This window comes from Maylandia zebra, linkage group LG11 (genome assembly GCF_041146795.1).
Source record: "Maylandia zebra isolate NMK-2024a linkage group LG11, Mzebra_GT3a, whole genome shotgun sequence".
Taxonomy (NCBI): domain Eukaryota; kingdom Metazoa; phylum Chordata; class Actinopteri; order Cichliformes; family Cichlidae; genus Maylandia; species Maylandia zebra.
Window position 1 is genome coordinate 37,026,897 of NC_135177.1, and position 18,315 is coordinate 37,045,211.

Here is an 18,315-nt window from a genome sequence, read left to right on the forward strand (position 1 = left end):
TGTACTTCAACAGTACTGTAACAGTAAAGCTTTGAACAAACAGAGGAAGTGAAACACTGACCACAAAGACAAACCAGCGTCTCAGTCTGTCTGTCAGTGTCTTCATCAGCCCTGCTGCAAACATTCAAACAATAAATCGGCTCCTTATAACGTAAGGATGGCAGTTTGGGACAAAAACACTCTGTGGGGTTTCCTGTTGCTGCTCACAGGTAAGACTCTGACTGTGACACTGATGATGGATTTGATGTTTTTTTTGGTTTTACTTTGAATTATTTTTAGCCAAACCGCTTCTGCTTCTTTTCTTCTTGGTTGAAATCAATCAGACTTCACTGCCTGTTTACCAGCACGACCACCTCTCTGTGGTGCATTTCATAGAGCTACCAGTGAAACTCAAACATTTAAGTTCCTCCTCACCAAAGCTGCACTTCATGACATGTTTCAGTAACAGGTAATGCTCTCAAAAGGTCTCGAAAAAATCAGAGGAAATGAGACACGACCACAAAGCTAAGACGATGTCAGCCAGTGTCTTCATCAGCACTGCTGACCGCACGTTTAAAGAAGTCATTCAGTCGGCTCATTAAAATGTAAGGATGGCAGTTTGGGACAAAAACAGGCTGTGGGGGCTCCTGTTCCTGCTGGCAGGTAAGACTCTGACTGTGATGATGATGAAGCTTCTGTTTTCACATCAAACTGTTGTTAAAGAACAAACTCCACTGTGACTGAAGCCTTTTTCGTGATATCTTGATTGTTTCACGCGTATGAAATGTTATCTCTTTCAGAAACAACAGAACGAGAACACAGAATCAAAGTCGTTTGAATCTTTAAATCTGAAGTTGATCTGGGGACACTTTTTGATTGCGTTTGATTCCAGATTCAAAGATCTGATTGTTTGAACTGAATCTTTGTTTTAGAGCTTCACACACAGCAGTCTGTATTTTCTGTCTCTAAACTGAGTCACTGTGTTTGAATCTCAGCTCTGTGTTTGCTCTTCTTTAGGTGCTGTGGGTCAAACTGTGATCTATCCTCTCACGTCTACCTGTGCTGTCAGAGGATCCACTGCCACCCTCCGCTGCACCTTCACACCTCTGAAGACTTTCAGTGATGGTGGGAGAGAAGTTCCACCAGAGCTCATCAGAGTCGTCTGGTATCAGAGCCAGCAGCATCAGCTCTGTCAGCTCAACAAACCATTTGTGTACGACAGTGATTCAAAAAATCACAAACAACGCTTTGAATATCTGGGAGACAAGAAGACAAACTGCACTTTACAGATCAGAGACGTGCAGCAGAGAGATCACGCAACCTTTTGCTTCAGGATGGAAGTCGATCACACAAAAGTACATTTTAATATCAGCAGAGGAGTGACTGTCAGAGTTGTTGGTAAGAACATGTTGTGCCAGCACAAACACCTGCTCTATAAATTATATTAGGAATCTACAGACGCAATTATATTTATGTTGTTAGTGATCTAAAGAACACCTCGCTGACTTTAGTCTGTGTTATAACATCCAGAGATGAATCTGATCTAACAGCGTCATAGAGTCGAACACCAGCAGTAATGAAGAATTTATAATAAATCATCACAAGTTCAACAAACAAAAGTTAAGTATCAGCAGTCCCTACATGAGTGAAACTTCATCTCTTAATAAAAAATATCATTGAATAGAATAGAATTCAACTTTATTGTCATTGCACACGTCACAAGTACAAGGCAACGAAATGCAGTTTGCATCCATCCAGAAATGGATCTGACGATCTTGCTGTCTTTTCACTATTTTCGTGAATGCATGCGTGAGGTTAAAGGTTGGTTCAAGAGTAATTCTCTTGTCCTGAACGAAAAGAAAACGGAGATCGTGGTGTTTGATAGTAAAATCCCCCGCGACCAACTGTGCGCTGCTCTGATGCCTTTTGCTAGCTCTCCTTCTGATTATGCCAGTAATTTGAGCATACTACTGGATAGCTCGCTTAAATTTGACAAGCAACTGTCTGCTGTTGTGAGGTCTAGTTTTAATCAGCTGCGCCTCATTTCTAAGGCTAAGCGCTGTATTCCGCACATTGACCTGGAAAAACGCATTCGTGACTTCCAGGTTGGACTACTGCAACTCTCTTTACACTGGCCTTTCCTCCACCCTTCTCGTTAGATTGCAGACTGTCCAGAATGCGGCGGCACGCCTTTTGACAGGTAGCAGGAAGTTTTCTTCCATCACTCCTGTTCTTGCTGGCTTGCACTGGCTTCCAATTAAATACCGCATTCAATTTAAAATATTACTTTTCACCTACAAAACCATTAATAATTTGGCGCCGAGCTACCTCAATGAGCTTCTCAGGTTACACTCTCCTGTCAGAGCACTTAGATCTGCTACCCAAATTCTTCTGGAGCAACCTCGTTCTCGGCTGAAGTCTTGCAGTGACCGCGCGTTTGCTGTAGCTGCCCCGGTCTTATGCAACAACCTTCCTGTCGCTATCCGGGCGTCTGACTCTATGCCACTGTTTAAATCACGGCTGAAGACTTATTTGTTTAATCTTGCCTTTCCACCTAGTTAACACTTGGTGTGCGTTGGTACATTTTTATCCGTTATGCTTGTGAACTACTTTTATATCTTATGATTGTCAAGGTTTTTATAATTGATACGTGCCTGGTCCTTTCTCTTTTCCCTCCCATCTCCCTTTTCCTATTTTATTTTTGTCAAGCACCTTGGTATACCCTTGGTTTTTTAGTGTGCTTTATAAATAAAGTTTATTATTATTATTATTAAAGTGCTTTAGCCACAATATAGATATATTACAGAAATGGGTCTGTTACAATGAACATGGTATGAAGGTATGTCATGAATATGCTGTGACTATAAGTATGTGCAGGCTGTAGTGAGTATACAAGCTATAAATATGAAAACTATACAGAAATATGAAATATGAACATACAAGTTATAAACAGTGTTAGAATTATAATTATCATATTGTAATGATTGTTTATACAGAATCATACAGTAGTGCAGTTTAGATCAGTGAGATATGTGGATAGTTTCTACAGAGGCTGTATAAAGTGCTAGTGGTTGTGAGTGGTGGTTCAGTCCATGTTATTATTGTGTGTTTGAGGGTACAGTTGGCCATTTGTTTGTGTTTGTCCATTGTGTGTGTTCAGTTATAGGTGGTTGTGTGCATGTGTGTCCAGTCCACGTGTTAACGTGGGTCAGATGTCAGGAGCAGTGTTGGTCAAGTTACTTGAAAAAATCAGTAACTAATTACTGATTACTTCCCCAAAAAAGTAATCCCGTTACTTTACTGATTACTTATTTTCAAAAATAATTAATTACTTAGTTACTTAGTTACTTTTGCTGCATAATCCGTCATACAAAATGTAATCAAATGGAAAAGTCTCTTTTTAAAACTTGTTTTATTAGTTTTAATCTTTTAACTTTATGCATCAAGCAAACATTTAATTATATGCAACATTCTCTGACTTGAATAAATTAGTTTAACATTTAAACCTATTTTCTGCACATTCCAGCACATACAATAAAATAGGTTTTTGTGTTTACACTCACTCTTTCAAATAGATGCAAGTAAAACGCAGCAGAAAATAAATAAAGTCAAAGACTCAGCGGTCCTGTTGCTCTATTTTCACCTGTAAAGCAGGAGTGGGGTAGGCGGAGGTTTACCCTGGTGCAGGTGTGCCGCGGTCAGTGGAAGAATCCGCGAGTTTCTCTGTGAGTTTCCCATTACGTCGTAGCTACTCGGTGCTTGTTGGAAGTTTAGGGGTTTTTTTCGCTGTAAAAAGAAGTTTTCTTCCCACGCACAGCGGACACTAATGTTTTTGTCACTTTTTATGGAATCAAACTCAAAGTAAGGTCAGTACTTCCACGCTTTAAACGCTGCACGCTCATACTCTCTCTGCACTCGATATGTGATCCACTGTTGATCTGCACACAGCTGTTGTCACCAACGTCGCACTCGCTTACGTCACTGTCCTGAGACATTCTCGCAAAAAAATCACGGTTTTAGTAACGCAGTAACGCAGTGTTCCTACGGGAAAGTAACGGTAATCTAATTACCGTTTTTGCAATAGTAATCCCTTACTTTACTCGTTACTTGAAAAAAGTAATCAGATTACAGTAACGCGTAACACGTTACTGCCCATCTCTGGTCAGGAGTCTGACAGCTGTGGGGAAGAAGCTGTTCCGGTACCTGGTGGTCTTAGTCCGGAGGCTCCTGTAGCGCCTCCCAGAGGGCAGGAGGGTGAAGAGTCCATGTGATGGGTGACTGGGGTCTTTGATGATTTTCCCAGCCTTTCTCAGACACCGCTTCCTGTAGATGTCTATTATGGCAGGAAGTGGTGCTCCGGCGATGTGCTGGGCAGTTTTTACGACCCTCTGCAACGCCTTCCGGTCCGAGGCAGAGCAGTTCCCGTACCAGACTGTTATACAGTTGGTCAGGATGCTCTCGATGGTGCAGCGATAGAAGTTCACCAGGATGTCTGAGGACAGGTGGTTCTTCCTCAGAGTCCTCAGGTAGAAGAGGCGCTGGTGAGCCTTCTTGACCAGCTTGCAGCAGTTGGTCGTCCAGATGAGATCCTCGGAGATGTGGACTCCCAGCCGTCCCCTTAATGTAGATGGTTGGATGTGGGTCAGCATTCCTCCTGTAGTCCACGATGAGCTCCTTGGTCTTCTCAGTGTTAAGCAGCAGGTTGTTTGTGTCGCACCACTCAGCCAGATGATCCACCTCCTCCCTGTAGGCGGCCTCATCGTTGTCGTTGATGAGGCCAATCACCGTGGTGTTGTCTGCACACTTAATGATGATGTTGGAACCATCAGCAGGTCTGCAGTCGTGGGTGATCATACATGTGTGCACAGCTCACATGTCAGATGTTAGAATGATTTTAGACTCCTCAAACTTACAACAGACGGCTGGTGTTTAGAATAGAGTCGAATAAATAGTAAAAACATAATTTGATTATTTCTGAAGAAGTCTTACGGAGCTCCACATACAGCATCAGCATCATATTCAAGATGTTTCTGCTCCTGCTCAAAAGGCCCGGATTTCCTCCTGGATGAAATATTTTCATATTAGTTGAAATTCAGAATAATCTGTTAAAATAATAAAGTCTCATCTTAACTTTGATCTCAGACAAACTTGCTCAGGAACAAATAACGCAAACAATAACAGCTGGAAATCGTCTAAGTGACTTATATCATCTTTAACTTTCACTGAGTGGTGAAAGTCAGCGCGGGGTTTGAAAACTACGTGCTGGGAGTGAAACGCTCTCGCGAGCCTCGACTTCCTGCTCGACAGACAACTGCTGGGACATCTGGGCTGCGAGACCAGCAGGAACAAACATCTCTGAAAATGTTGGAGCAATTTTGCAAATAAGCAGTGTTTTGATAAATCGGTGAGATATTTGAGATTTACATGTGCATATATTGTGTCAAATAAGCATATTTCAAACTTTCTTATAGTTTTAGCCGCTCTCATCTGCCATTGCTGCTTTTTGGGTTTCAGACAAAATGCAGTCTGGGATACTTAGCTGCACCAAGTTCACCCAACTTCATCACGGATGTGCCCTCAATAGAGCCACAAGTCCACAATAAGACGAGTAAACATGAGCACGCCTACTGAGAAACGGCCTCTGAATTGTTGTCTAGCGTTGCGTTAACATGGCATCTGTGCAGATGCTTGCAAAGAGCCAAAGTTGTGTTAGCAGTACACCGCAACCTGGCACGCAGATAACTGAACTGTCGTAATGCGAGTAACAACATGATTGTAACTGTAATGTAATTACTGAAATTAGTGAATTACTGAAAAATGTAACGTGGTCATACACAACACTGGTCCAGAGGGGGACACAATGGGACTGGATGTAAAACTTCATATTCTTCTGAAATCAAATGATCAATTCTGATACATCCTGTATTAAATTAATGAAACTGTTATGAATTCAGCACATTGGACAGCACATGAGTCTTAACACATGGTTTTAGTATTACACCGACACAAGTCTCCTCCATGAAATCTATAAATCTATTGATTTGTTTTGGATTTACAGATTTCCAGCCATTTCCGGTTTGTTTTATCCTTTTTAAGTTGTCTTCAAACAAGAATGCTACAGAAATGTTGTCACACAGTTTACAGTCCCAAATGAAGTTTGTTATTCTCCTTTTAGATTCGACTAAAATGAGAATAATCAGCTCCAGTGACGATAAAAAGTTGAGCAGAGGTGAAACCGTCACACTGCTCTGTGCTTCAGTCTGCACTTTCCACCAGCTGGAGGTCACCTGGTTCAAAGATGGCCACGCCCTCTCAGAGACCGGCCCCTCTCTTGAGCTCGACTTCCTGACGGCGGAGGATTCTGGGAACTACACCTGTGCTCTGAAGGCCAACATGGAGACTCTCTCTGAGCCGTACAGCCTGCAGGTGACGGGAGAGACAGGTTGGTGTGATCAGTTTCCTTTCTCCTCTGTCAAACAGCTGTGTGATGTTAAACCGATTAAAGCTGGTTTACTGTACTGCCCCCTGCTGGTTCTTGTCCACTTTAACAAGCACACTCCTTGTTTGCATTAGGGCTGGGTATCGTCACTGATTTCTAGAATCGATTCAATTCCGATTCACAAGGTCCCGAATCGATTCGATCCACGATTCGATTTAAATCTGGGAAATTTTGACAGTCAGAAATATAATTCAGGTATGCACACATGGGTATTCACAGACGCGGACTAAAGCTTTCTTGGCTGCTGCCTCAAAGCACACTGTGCGCTGTCTATCTTGCGTGCTGCACAATATCGTTTATTACTTAGTAAATACTGGTATCTATGACTAGCTAGTTTATTGTGATGGTGCTTTGTTTTCTCTATTATTATGTTGCTCTTTGTTGTTTGCTGTCTCCTCTGTTTGTTTTTTTTGTTTGTTTTTTTTTTCTCCATACAGGTGACCCAGGAGTTTTTTTTTTTTTTCTCTCTCTTCCCCCCCCTTCTCACCGTCTCTTCTCCCCTTTGGTTTTCTTTCTTTCTCTCCCCCTCTCTCTCTCATTCATTCCCCCTGTCCTATTTATTAAAAAAAAAAAAAAATGACAAAGGATGAACTGAAGCTCTGCCATCACGTAATGTCGCATACTGCTGTTTCTGATGTCATTTAGAAAAAAAAAAAAAAAAAAAAAAAAAGAAATATAATTCAGATCAGTACATTTACATATTTCTGTATCAATAAAAAGGAAGCTGACACACGCAAGACTTTATCACAGGTGTGAGCGTCACAGCAGAGGCCTTTGTGTCAAAGTAACTGAAGATAAAACACAGAAAAACATGAAGGAGATTTTCCTGTTCTGGGATTTTATAAAAATATTCTGCAGTACATCAAAAACGAAAGAAAACCATTAATCAACATATGAACATTACCTCTGAAGTTACAGCGGTTTTATTAGAGACACGGCTAAGCATTTTGCATTTTGAATAATTTTAAAAAGTTTAAATTTGTTCAGTATTGAGCAGCAGAAATGAGGTTTTCTTTTTGGAAGAATGTAAAAGGGAAAAAAACAGCGGCCGACAGCGCTGTAAGCAACAGTAGACTGGTGCGTAACAAGCAAGCGAATAATGCAGAAAACAGAGAGAGAGAGAGAGAGAGAGAGAGAGGGAGCTGTGCATCGCGGTGGAAGCAAAACAGTAAAAGTCTGAGTGAATTCATGACGATGTTTATGTGAAGCGTAGTTTGGATCTTCTTTTGCTGCTGGTTCGGTCAATATTGTTTGGAGAGACATCAAACTAACAGCTTTAGAATCAGCGCATAAAGGACGTGAACACAAAGCGCCGACAAATCAGAGTCAGCGAGCTGTCGGCTTTCAGCCCCGACTGTGAGAAAGGCGACATCTCACTGATTCTGATCTGCGGGTCGCGCTGTGTGTTTACGTCTTTGTGCAGAAGCCGTGTTCCTGCTCTCATTTACTGTCTTAACTGTTTGGTGGTTCTTGAAATTTTGTGAGATGTCACCTGAGATTCTGGCATTTCGGGCAAAATAAATTTATATTAAAAAATCGATTCAGGATTTTAATGAATCGATTTTACGTTATCCAAGCCAGAATCGATTTTAATCGATGAATCGATTATAAAAACCCAGCCCTAGTGTGTGCGTGTGTGCAGCACAGTGAAGGATGTTTAAGCTGCAATTAACTGAACATTGTTGAGTCAACAAGCAGGTCCTCACAAACTGATTTTTAAAAGAAATATTCATGTTTACAGTCAGCTTGGAGAAACAATAACTCTTAGAGTGACATGCTTGCCTCATTTTCCTTCGACCATCAGCTAACTGGTGCAAAGATATCCATCTATACAGATTCTTTCACTTATCCAGTTCAGGTTTGCAGAGGGGTGGAGGTGAGACAGTACACAGGTGTCCAGAGTCCGTGAAAACACACAGAGAGGCATGCACACTCACATTCACACCTGCAGTCAATTAACCCACCTGTCAGCAGTCTGGAGTACCCAGAGAGAACCCAAAGAGATGACGAAGAATACGAAAACACACAGAAAGGATGGGATTCAAACCAATAACCTTCTAGCTGTGAGGTGACAGTGCTACTACCACAGTTCTGCAGTGTGAGAAATGTATCATCTGCACCCTGTCTCATGGTTGTGTGTGGTACTAAATTAAATCAAGTGGCAGGAAGTGAACACAGAAGACATCCTGCCACCAACAAACAGATCTCTGCTATTTAGCAGCATTTTTCCAGCTTTATTCTTTTCCCAGGCTGAGTCACTGTGTTTGAATCTCAGCTCTGTGTTTGCTCTTCTTTAGGTGCTGTGGGTCAAACTGTGAACTATCCTCTCACGTCTACCTGTGCTGTCACAGGATCCACTGCCACCCTCCCCTGCACCTTCACACCACCTAAGTCTGTCGATCAGAGAGGAAGAGAAGTCCCACTAAAGATCGTCAGAGTCCTCTGGTATCAGAGCCACTGCTATCAGCTCTATCAGCTCACCAAACCATCTGTGTACGACAGTGATTCAACAAACAAGAATCCTCGTTATCAATATCTGGGAGACATGAAGACAAACTGCACTTTACAGATCAGAGATGTTCAGCAGAGAGACAACGCAAGCTTTTCCTTCAGGATGGGAGTTAATCATCGTGGGGGACATTTTACTAACGGCACAGGAGTGACTGTCAGAGTTACTGGTGACAACAATCTCCTCAGTCTAAGACTAATATTCATCATTAATGTGTCTTTAAGTCAAACTGATCTATATTCTCATTTTAGATGGGATTCAGATGAGAATAATCAGCTCCGGTGATGATAACAAGTTCAGAAAAAAAGAAAACGTCACACTGCTCTGTGCTTCAGTCTGCACTTTTCATCACCTGGAGGTCACCTGGTTCAAAGATGGCTGCATCCTGTCAGAAACAGGCTCCTCCCTCCAGCTGAGCTCTCTGACAGTGGAGGATTCTGGGAACTACACCTGTGCTCTGAAGACCAACATGAAGACTCTCTCTGAGCCGCACAGCCTGCAGGTGGAGGCAGGTTGGTGTTCCTCTCTGAAAGAAGCTGTTTCTTTATTCAGTGGAGCCACTGCAGTGACTTTAACCTCCACTGCAGCTTAATTAGGCTGCTCATGTTCCAACTAGCCTTTGAAGGAAATTAGTTCTGTCTGCATTTGTGCTATGTAACTGTAACTGTTTTATAACTGTTTTTGTGTGAATCACTTTGTTAGAAACTGTCCTTTTTAAATGTGCTATAGAAATAAAAATGGTTGGTTGGTTGTGGCTACGGTGTAGAAACAAACCACAGGTATGTCACAGCACTGTGACGAGCAGATACCTTGTAAGCCGGAGAGGAAATGGTGTGTTCACGTGATCCAATGGGAGACAAGTTATTCTCTTAAGGGAGGTGGTCAAATCTCTATAAAAAAGTTAATATTCAGTTTCAGAAATGTCAAATCTTTTTCACAGGAGTCAAACTGGACAAAGTGGACAACCTGACAGTTGCCCGTCTGCTTCTGTTCAGCGCTCACACAGTGCTCATCCTCTTTCTGGCATCAGTAATACTCAAAGGTAACTTACACCCACTCATCATTCTGTTTTCTTCTCCTCCCTCCGTCTGTTTCTTTACAGTCATTTTTCATACATGAACTTTTGAGGAGTGCCTGGGTTGCCTAACTGTTTGACCTACTTTCATAGTACCACAGGTCAAAGTTGACTGTGAACAAACATTTTAAGAAACCTTATCAAGTAGAAAATATCACATGACGGGACAGAGAGAGAGCAGCACAACACTTGTTAGTCTTCCTCACATAAAAACGTTAGTCACGAAGCACCACAGGAACCATGTGCTCGAACCATTCAGTTCACCTCATCTATTAAATGTATTTTACTGTGTATGTTATACATTATATGGCATAGATTTTCACTGCGCTGTATATCACAGCAGATGACGCACAATTATATGTATCTGCAAAGCCGGACGACACAAATTTGTGAAGCTAATGTAAAGTTTTGAAGACATAAAGACCTGGATGACCTCTAATAAGATAAGAGATAAGATAAGATAAAACTTTATTAATCCCTCGGGTGGGTTCCTCTGGGAAATTCGGTTTCCAAAAAAGCACAGCACCGACAGAAGTTACAGTTGCAGAATATTTTATATATATATATATATATATATATATATATATATATATATATATATATATATATATATATATATATATATATATATATATATATATACATATACATATACATATACACATATACATACACACACACACACACACATATATATATATAAATACAGAGACATATATAAATAAAATATACGAAGGGGATAAATAGAATAAATAGGAATAAAATAAAAATAAAAATACAAGTGAATTGCACATTTCAAGTATGGAGTCTATTGCACCGTTGACTATTAACAAAAAGTATTGCACAAAAGGTATTGCACAGTGAGGTGAAGAGGCACTACAGCTTAGTTGTTCCCCCCTCCTTTGAATAGAATAGAATAGAATAGAATAGAATTCAACTTTATTGTCATTGCACATGCACAGGTACAGGGCAACGAAATGCAGTTTGCATCCATCCAGAAGTGCTTTAGTGATATAGATATATTACAATATATATTAGCAATAATATAGATATGTGAGTATATTACAGAAATGGGTCTATTATGGTATGTTATAATGTACACGGTATGAAGTATGTTGTGAATATTCTATAACTAAGTATGTACAGGCTGTAGTGAGTACAAGCTATGTACAGGATATGAACAGGATATAAATATGAAAAACTATACAGAATATGAAATAAATAACTTTACAGAATCTGAGATATACAGCTATGCAGAAATGGGAACTATGCAAGTTGTAAACAGTTGTAGGATTAAAGATTATCGAATGTACAGAATGATTATTTACACAGAGCTATACAGTAGTGCAGTTAAGATAAGTGAGATATAATTCCTACAGAGGTATATAAAGTGCTAGTGGTTGTGAGTGGTGGTTCAGTCCATGTTATTATTGTGTTTGAGGGTACAGTTGTCCATTGTGTGTGTGTATGTTCAGTCCATGAGTTAACGTGGGTCAGATGTCAGGAGGCAGAGTTCAGGAGTCTGACAGCTGTGGGGAAGAAGCTGTTCCGGTACCTGGTGGTCTTAGTCCAGAGGCTCCTGTGGCGCCTCCCAGAGGGCAGGAGGGTGAAGAGTCCATGTGATGGGTGGCTGGGGTCTTTGATGATTTTCCCAGCCCTTTTCAGACACCGCTTCCTGTAGATGTCTTTTATGGCAGGAAGTGGTGCTCCGGCGATGCGCTGGGCAGTTTTCACGACCCTCTGCAACGCCTTCCGGTCCGAGGCAGAGCAGTTCCCGTACCAGACTGTTATACAGTTGGTCAGGATGCTCTCGATGGTGCAGCGATAGAAGTTCACCAGGATGTCTGAGGACAGGTGGTTCTTCCTCAGAGTCCTCAAGAAGAAGAGGCGCTGGTGAGCCTTCTTGACCAGCTTGGAGCAGTTGGTCGTCCAGGTGAGATCCTCGGAGATGTGGACTCCCAGGAACTTGAAGCTGCTCACACCTTTGTCCTCCTGTTTCCCCTCCCTCTCCCCTCCAGAGAGGAGTTAAACAGTCTGATGGCGTGTGGGACAAAGGAGTTTTTAAGTCTGTTGGTTCTTGTCTTTGGGAGAAGCAACCTGTCACTGAACAGACTCTTCTGGTTGTTAATGGCCGTGTGCAGAGGATGCCCAGCATTGTCCATAATGTCCATCAGTTTCTTTAATGTCCTTTTCTCTGCCACTGTCACCAGAGTGTCCAGCTTCATGCCGACCACAGAGCTAGCCCTCCTGATCAGTTTCTCCAGCCTGCATGAGTCCTTCTTTGCTGTGCTGCTCCCCCAGCACACCACAGCATAGAAAAGTACTCCAGCAACCACTGACTGGTAAAACATCCTCAGGAGCTTCCTGCAGATGTTAAAAGACCTCAGCCTCCTGAGGAAGTACAGTCGGCTTTGGGCTTTTTTATACAGGTGCTCTGTGTTGCATGACCAGTCCAGTTTATTGTCCACCCACAGCCCGAGGTACTTGTACTTGTTGACCACCTCCACCTCCTCCCCCTCTATCTGAACCGGCAGTGGACCTTCTCTGGACCTCCCGAAGTCCACAACCAGTTCCTTAGTCTTTGAGGTGTTGAGTTGCAGGTGGTTTGTGTGACTCCATGCGACAAAGTTCCTCACCAGACTTCTGTACTCCTCTTCCTGATCATCCCAGATACACCCCATGATGGCCGTGTCATCTGCAAACTTCTGAATATGGCATAATTCAGAGTTGTAGCAGAAGTCAGAGGTGTACAGGGTGAAGAGAAGAGGGGACAGCACAGTTCCCTGTGGTGCTCCTGTGCTGCTGACCACAGTGTCAGACGTGATGTCCTTCAGCCTGACGTACTGTGGTCTGTCGGTGAGGTAGTCGGAGATCCAAGCCACTAGGCAGGGGTCCACCTCCATCCTGTTCAGTTTTTCCTGAAGCATACAGGGCCGGATGGTATTAAAGGCACTGGAAAAGTCAAGAAACAGGATCCTGACCGTGCCTTTTCCCCCATCCAGGTGTGAGTGGGCTCTGTGTAGGAGGTACAGGATGGCATCCTCCACTCCGACACCCGCCTTGTATGCAAACTGTAGTGGGTCCTGGGCATGTTGTACCTGTGGTCGGAGGAGGTTGAGGAAGAGCCGCTCTAGAGTCTTCATAAGATGTGACGTCAGTGCCACCGGTCGGATGTCCTGCTTCTTTATTCAGATAAAGCTGATGTTATTGAACTCAGCCATAAAACTTTAGAAACTGTCTAACCAGATGCCGTAACTCTGTGAGCACTTTTTGACCAGGACGTGTCCTTCAACGCACATATTAAACAAATATGTAGGACTGCTTTCATCCATGTGTGCAACATCTCTAAAATTAGAAATATCCTGTCTCAGGGTGAATAGCTAGTTCATCAGTATTTTTTAGATAATGTAAATTCATTCACCTCTAGCTGTTCTTGATTGTGTACAGGACGTGTTGTGTGCAGGTCAGGAGAGGGTCAGCAGCAGACAGCTGAGAGACTTGTGGCAGTTCAGGTGAGTCACATTATTACATAAAGTGTACATGATGGATATAAGCTGACACACAGGAGTTGTGGATGTGGGCGGTTGGAAAAACCCCCATCTGACATTTTGTGATTTTCACCGATTTGATGGAGGCAGACGCAGAGGTGATGTTCATGAAATAAACTCCAGAGCTGCAGTGTTTCTCCCTGCAGGCTGGAGCTGTGTCTCCCCCTTCTGGCAGTGAGAGTAATTACACAAACACTGTCAGTACTGAGGATGAGAAAAAGCCTCAGCAACGGTCACAGGTGGCTTTCTCTGTCAGACCGTCATCCTTCCTCTGAACACCGAGTCTCTTTTTATCTGAATGGGGCGACCGTGGCTCAGGGGGTTGGGAATCGCCGGTTCGATCCCTGGGCTCTCTGTCCTGGTCGTTGTGTCCTTGGGCAAGACACTTTACCCTACTTGCCTACTGGTGTTGGCCAGAGGGGCCGATGGCACGATATGGCAGCCTCGCTTCTGTCAGTCTGCCCCAGGGCAGCTGTGGCTACAACTGTAGCTGCCTCCACCAGTGTATGAATGTGAGAGTGAATGAATAGTGGTATTGTAAAGGGCTTTGGGTGCCTAGAAAAGCGCTATATAAATCCAATCCATTATTATTATTGAATCATCACAAACGTTTCTCTGTTTGCATCACTTGTCATGATTTGGAGTTTGAGCCTGTTTATCAGCACCGACCTGTCTGCTGCTGTCTTCTTCTTCTGTTGCAGCCTCCAGACGTCCCTGAGGAGCCGATGACCAACGAAGAAGAACGAGGCCAGGCTGTGTGAATTCATCAGTATTATATTTAACAGGCTTATTTCTCTCACGTAAAACAGTTAAAGTGCTCTTCTGCTTCAAGCTGTCAAGAAAAATCAATCACTGGTTTAAAATAAGTCCACCTGTTTATGACCAGAATATCATCAGGAAGTCAAAACATGATGCACTGGAAGGTTTAAGATAAAACATGTGTTGTTAAAACCTGATTGTGTGTATGCTGCTGTTATTGTGTGATCCTGTGTGGATTGATACTCATCCGTCCAATAGCAGATATTTGTGTTTTATAATTGATTCTCCAATTAAAATATTGATATTTTAGTAATTTGCGCTAAATTTGTAGTTTGTCATTAACAGGAACACAGTGGGAAACTACTTTATTGAGATCATCTAAATGAGTAGAACTACTTCTTCCACTGTCACAGTGATGTGTCACATACGGAGGTGTAAATGTTCCACGGCTCACGTGTGCTGATGATAATAACGGATGATCGCAAACAGCCAGGACGCGGCTGGTGACACACGTGGTAAGACCACAAACCTCGTCTAACACAAAAGCAAATCATAACACAGAATGCGATGATGTGTTTATGATGAAGTGAACTGAGATGATAACGAGGCTCTTGCTGATCGGAGCTGGCTTGGCCTCGGCTTATTGAAGATTAAAGAAAGCGGAATCGGCTGTTCAAAACCCCACAAGGCTGCCCGCTGGGATTGAAGCGATGGGATGGGTTGTAACTTCTCAAAATGGGCTCATTGAAGCAGCACGGATAAGATCTTGGAGAAGCTCACGGCTCTTCAACGGGAGATTGAGAGACCAGTGACGGACTGCTAGATCGGCAGATAGATTGTTCGTACTAAAGGAAAACATGTCATGGTCCTGGGCCATGTGGGCCCAGTATTCTTAGTTTCTTGTATTTTTGTATTTCGTTCCTTATTTAGGCCATGTTTCCTGAGTTGTCCTGTTGTGGTGTTCCTTATTTGACTTCCCCTTGTGACTTTTATCCCGTGTGCCCCTCTATGTATCTGTGAGCCCTCGTCTCCCCTCCTTGTGTTTCATTCCATGTTTCCCCAGCCCACTATGCCCGTGCTCTCTCTCTCCTCCTGTTTGCACCTCTGTGTACTTCCTGTTTTACTTTGACAGTCTCCCGTCAGTGTTGTTTACTCCTGCCATGTCTTGTTATGTTTATCTGTGTCAGCTGTGTTCCCATGTGTGGCCACTTCCCCTGATCATCCCTCTTGTGTATTTAGTCTCTGTGTTTCATGTAGTCTGTGTCGCGTCGTCTGTGTTCTCACTTCCATGTTTTCACGGTCAGTCTTTTCAGTGATCATCTTTGTCTCTGAGTTTTCCTAGTTTGTCACAGTATTAGTTTTCCCAGTTTAGTTATAGTCTAGTCACGCTATCCCTGCTTGGTTGTACACGTTGTCTTCAGCCCTAATAAAGGCTCGCTTTCTGTTAAGTTCACTCCCATCTACTCACTTGTGTACGCACCTGGGTCCATTACACACACACCACCGCACGGCCTGTCTCTGCAGACCGTGACAAAACAACCATCATTTCATGCAGCCACCATATCGGCTCCAGCTGTGGTCTCAGGGCTGGAGCTGAACACAACAAATTCTCACCCTGATAACAGACGGTGTTTAGACTGTTCCTTCCTCCCCTACGCAAGGCCACCTGGGTCGGCTGGAAGACTGTTTACTTAGCCTGGCTGGGCAAAGGACACTGTCTCAGCTAAACTCAGGACACACTGATACACACTCATCCCCCCTTTCCAAATGCCTTCGATACTTGTCTCCTCCTGGGGTAGATGGCAGGTTGACTGGACCAGCGCAGACATGCTGGAGGACCGGATGCGCCGTCTACACCGGCTCTGTTACCCTTTACCCGCCTCTGCTGCCTGTCTTGTGTTTATATGGTGTACTGACAGTCATGTGCTTTCTTTGTTCAAACTGTTTATAATCAGAAATAACAAGAAAGCCTTAAATTGAAAGGTTAGAAATGAAACTTACCCGGTAACGCCATACTGGACATCAGATCACATGACTGTGTTGCTAAACACGAGTCCAACATCATCATCAAGTTTGCGGATGACACAACCATCATAGGCCTCTTCACAGGCAACGATGAGACGGCCTACAGAGAGGAGGTGATGGCGCTGTACGAGTGGTGCCTGGAAAATAACCTGACTCTCTACATCAGCAACACTAGAGAGATGATAGTACCAACCAGTCAGGGAACACCAGCCCATCCACATCAACGGTGTCAAGGTCGAAAGGGTCAGCAGCTTCAAGTTCCTTGGAGTCAACATCACTGAGGACTTCTCCTGGACCCTTCACACAGACACTGCTATCAGGAAAGCTCGCCAGCGGCTTTACTTCCTGAGGAGGCTGAGGAAGTTTGGCATGCACGCCAACATCACCTCAAATTTCTACAGGTGTGCAGTCGAGAGCTTGCTGACGAGCTGCATCAAGGTTTGGTACGAAGCTGCTCTGCCAGCAGCCGTAAATCACTACAGAGGGTGGTGAAGGCAGCAGAGCACATCACTGGCACGAGGCTTCCTGCCATTCAGGACATTTATCTCCAGCGATGCCTCCGTAAAGCACACAGCATCATCAAGGACCACAGCCACCCAGCACATCAGCTGTTCTTGTTACCATCTGGCAGACGTTACAGGAGCCTGTCTGCTCGGACTACAAGACTTAAAAAAACAGTTTCTACCACTAAGCCATACGACACCTCAACCACAACACTTAAACACACACACACACACTCCACAGGACGCACTCAGAAGCTACCTGCAGCTTCACAAGTACTCTGTTTAATCTGCACTGGTCACTGCACTTTATTGATATTTATATTTTTTAAAAAAGTGCAATACTGCTTAACAACCAGTGTTGGTCAAGTTACTTGAAAAAAGTAATCAGTAACTAATTACTGATTACTCCCCCAAAAAAGTAATCCCGTTACTTTACTGATTACTTATTTTCAAAAGTAATTAATTACTTAGTTACTTAGTTACTTAGTTACTTTTTAAAAACACGATTTACAACCTGAAGAGGTGATAAAGCGATAGATCTTTCAGCCCAATTCTACTTTTTCTACATAATCCATCATACAAAATGTAATCAAATGGAAAAGTCTCTTTTTTTAACTTGTTTTATCATTTTTAATCTTTTAACTTTATGCATCAAGCAAAACATTTAATTATCTGCAACATTCTCTGACTTGAATAAATTAGTTTAACATTTAAACCTATTTTCTACACATTCCAGCTCATAAAATAAAATATTTTTTGTGTTTACACTCAGTCTTTCAAATAGATGCAAGTAAAACGCAGCAGAAAATAAATAAAGTCAAAGACTCAGCGGTCCTTTTGCTCTATTTTTACCTGTAAAGCAGGAGCAGGGTAGGCGGAGGGTTACCCTGGTGCAGGTGTGCCGCGGTCAGTGGAAGAATCCGCGAGTTTCTCTGTGAGTTTCCCATTACGTCGTAGCTACTCGGTGCTTGTTGGAAGTTTAGGGGTTTTTTTCGCTGTAAAAAGAAGTTTTCTTCCCACGCACAGCGGACACTAATGTTTTTGTCACTTTTTATGGAATCAAACTCAAAGTAAGGTCAGTACTTCCACGCTTTAAACGCTGCACGCTCATACTCTCTCTGCACTCGATATATTATCCATTGTTGATCTGCACACAGCTGCTGTCACCAACGTCGCACTCGCTTACGTCACTGTCATGAGACATTCTCGCAAAAAAAAATCACGGTTTTAGTAACGCAGTAACGCAGCGTTCCTACGGGAAAGTAACGGTAATCTAATTACCGATTTTGCAATAGTAATCCCTTACTTTACTCGTTACTTGAAAAAAGTAATCAGATTACAGTAACGCGTTACAAGTAACGCGTTACAAGTAACGCGTTACTGCCCATCTCTGTTAACAACTGCCACAAAAAATAAAA

General features: G+C 42.9%; 1 protein-coding gene and 1 long non-coding RNA gene across 2 annotated transcripts; both read left to right on the forward strand.

Annotated features, from left to right (window-relative positions):
• Nucleotides 1-1,121: 1,121 nt before the first annotated feature.
• On the forward strand, nucleotides 1,122-9,448 carry LOC143420907 (CD276 antigen-like). Its single transcript, XM_076889554.1, has 5 exons — nucleotides 1,122-1,377; nucleotides 6,155-6,421; nucleotides 8,776-9,156; nucleotides 9,239-9,374; nucleotides 9,421-9,448. The coding sequence occupies exons 1-5, from the start codon at nucleotides 1,314-1,316 to the stop codon at nucleotides 9,446-9,448; spliced, it is 876 nt and encodes a 291-aa protein (XP_076745669.1). The 5' UTR covers nucleotides 1,122-1,313.
• Nucleotides 9,424-14,623, forward strand: LOC143420984 (uncharacterized). Its single transcript, XR_013100719.1, has 4 exons — nucleotides 9,424-9,499; nucleotides 9,928-10,029; nucleotides 13,510-13,574; nucleotides 14,312-14,623. It is a non-coding gene; the product is annotated as an uncharacterized LOC143420984 (long non-coding RNA).
• The last annotated feature ends 3,692 nt before the right edge of the window (nucleotides 14,624-18,315 follow it).

Excerpts from the sequence above, each read along its gene's own strand:
- LOC143420907 (XM_076889554.1), top strand. The coding sequence starts at position 1,314 with ATGGAAGTCGATCACACAAAAGTACATTTTAATATCAGCAGAGGAGTG. Across the intron at positions 1,378-6,154 it reads AGTGACTGTCAGAGTTGTTG|ATTCGACTAAAATGAGAATA; the intron begins GTAAGAACATGT and ends TTCTCCTTTTAG. Across the intron at positions 6,422-8,775 it reads GCAGGTGACGGGAGAGACAG|GTGCTGTGGGTCAAACTGTG; the intron begins GTTGGTGTGATC and ends GCTCTTCTTTAG.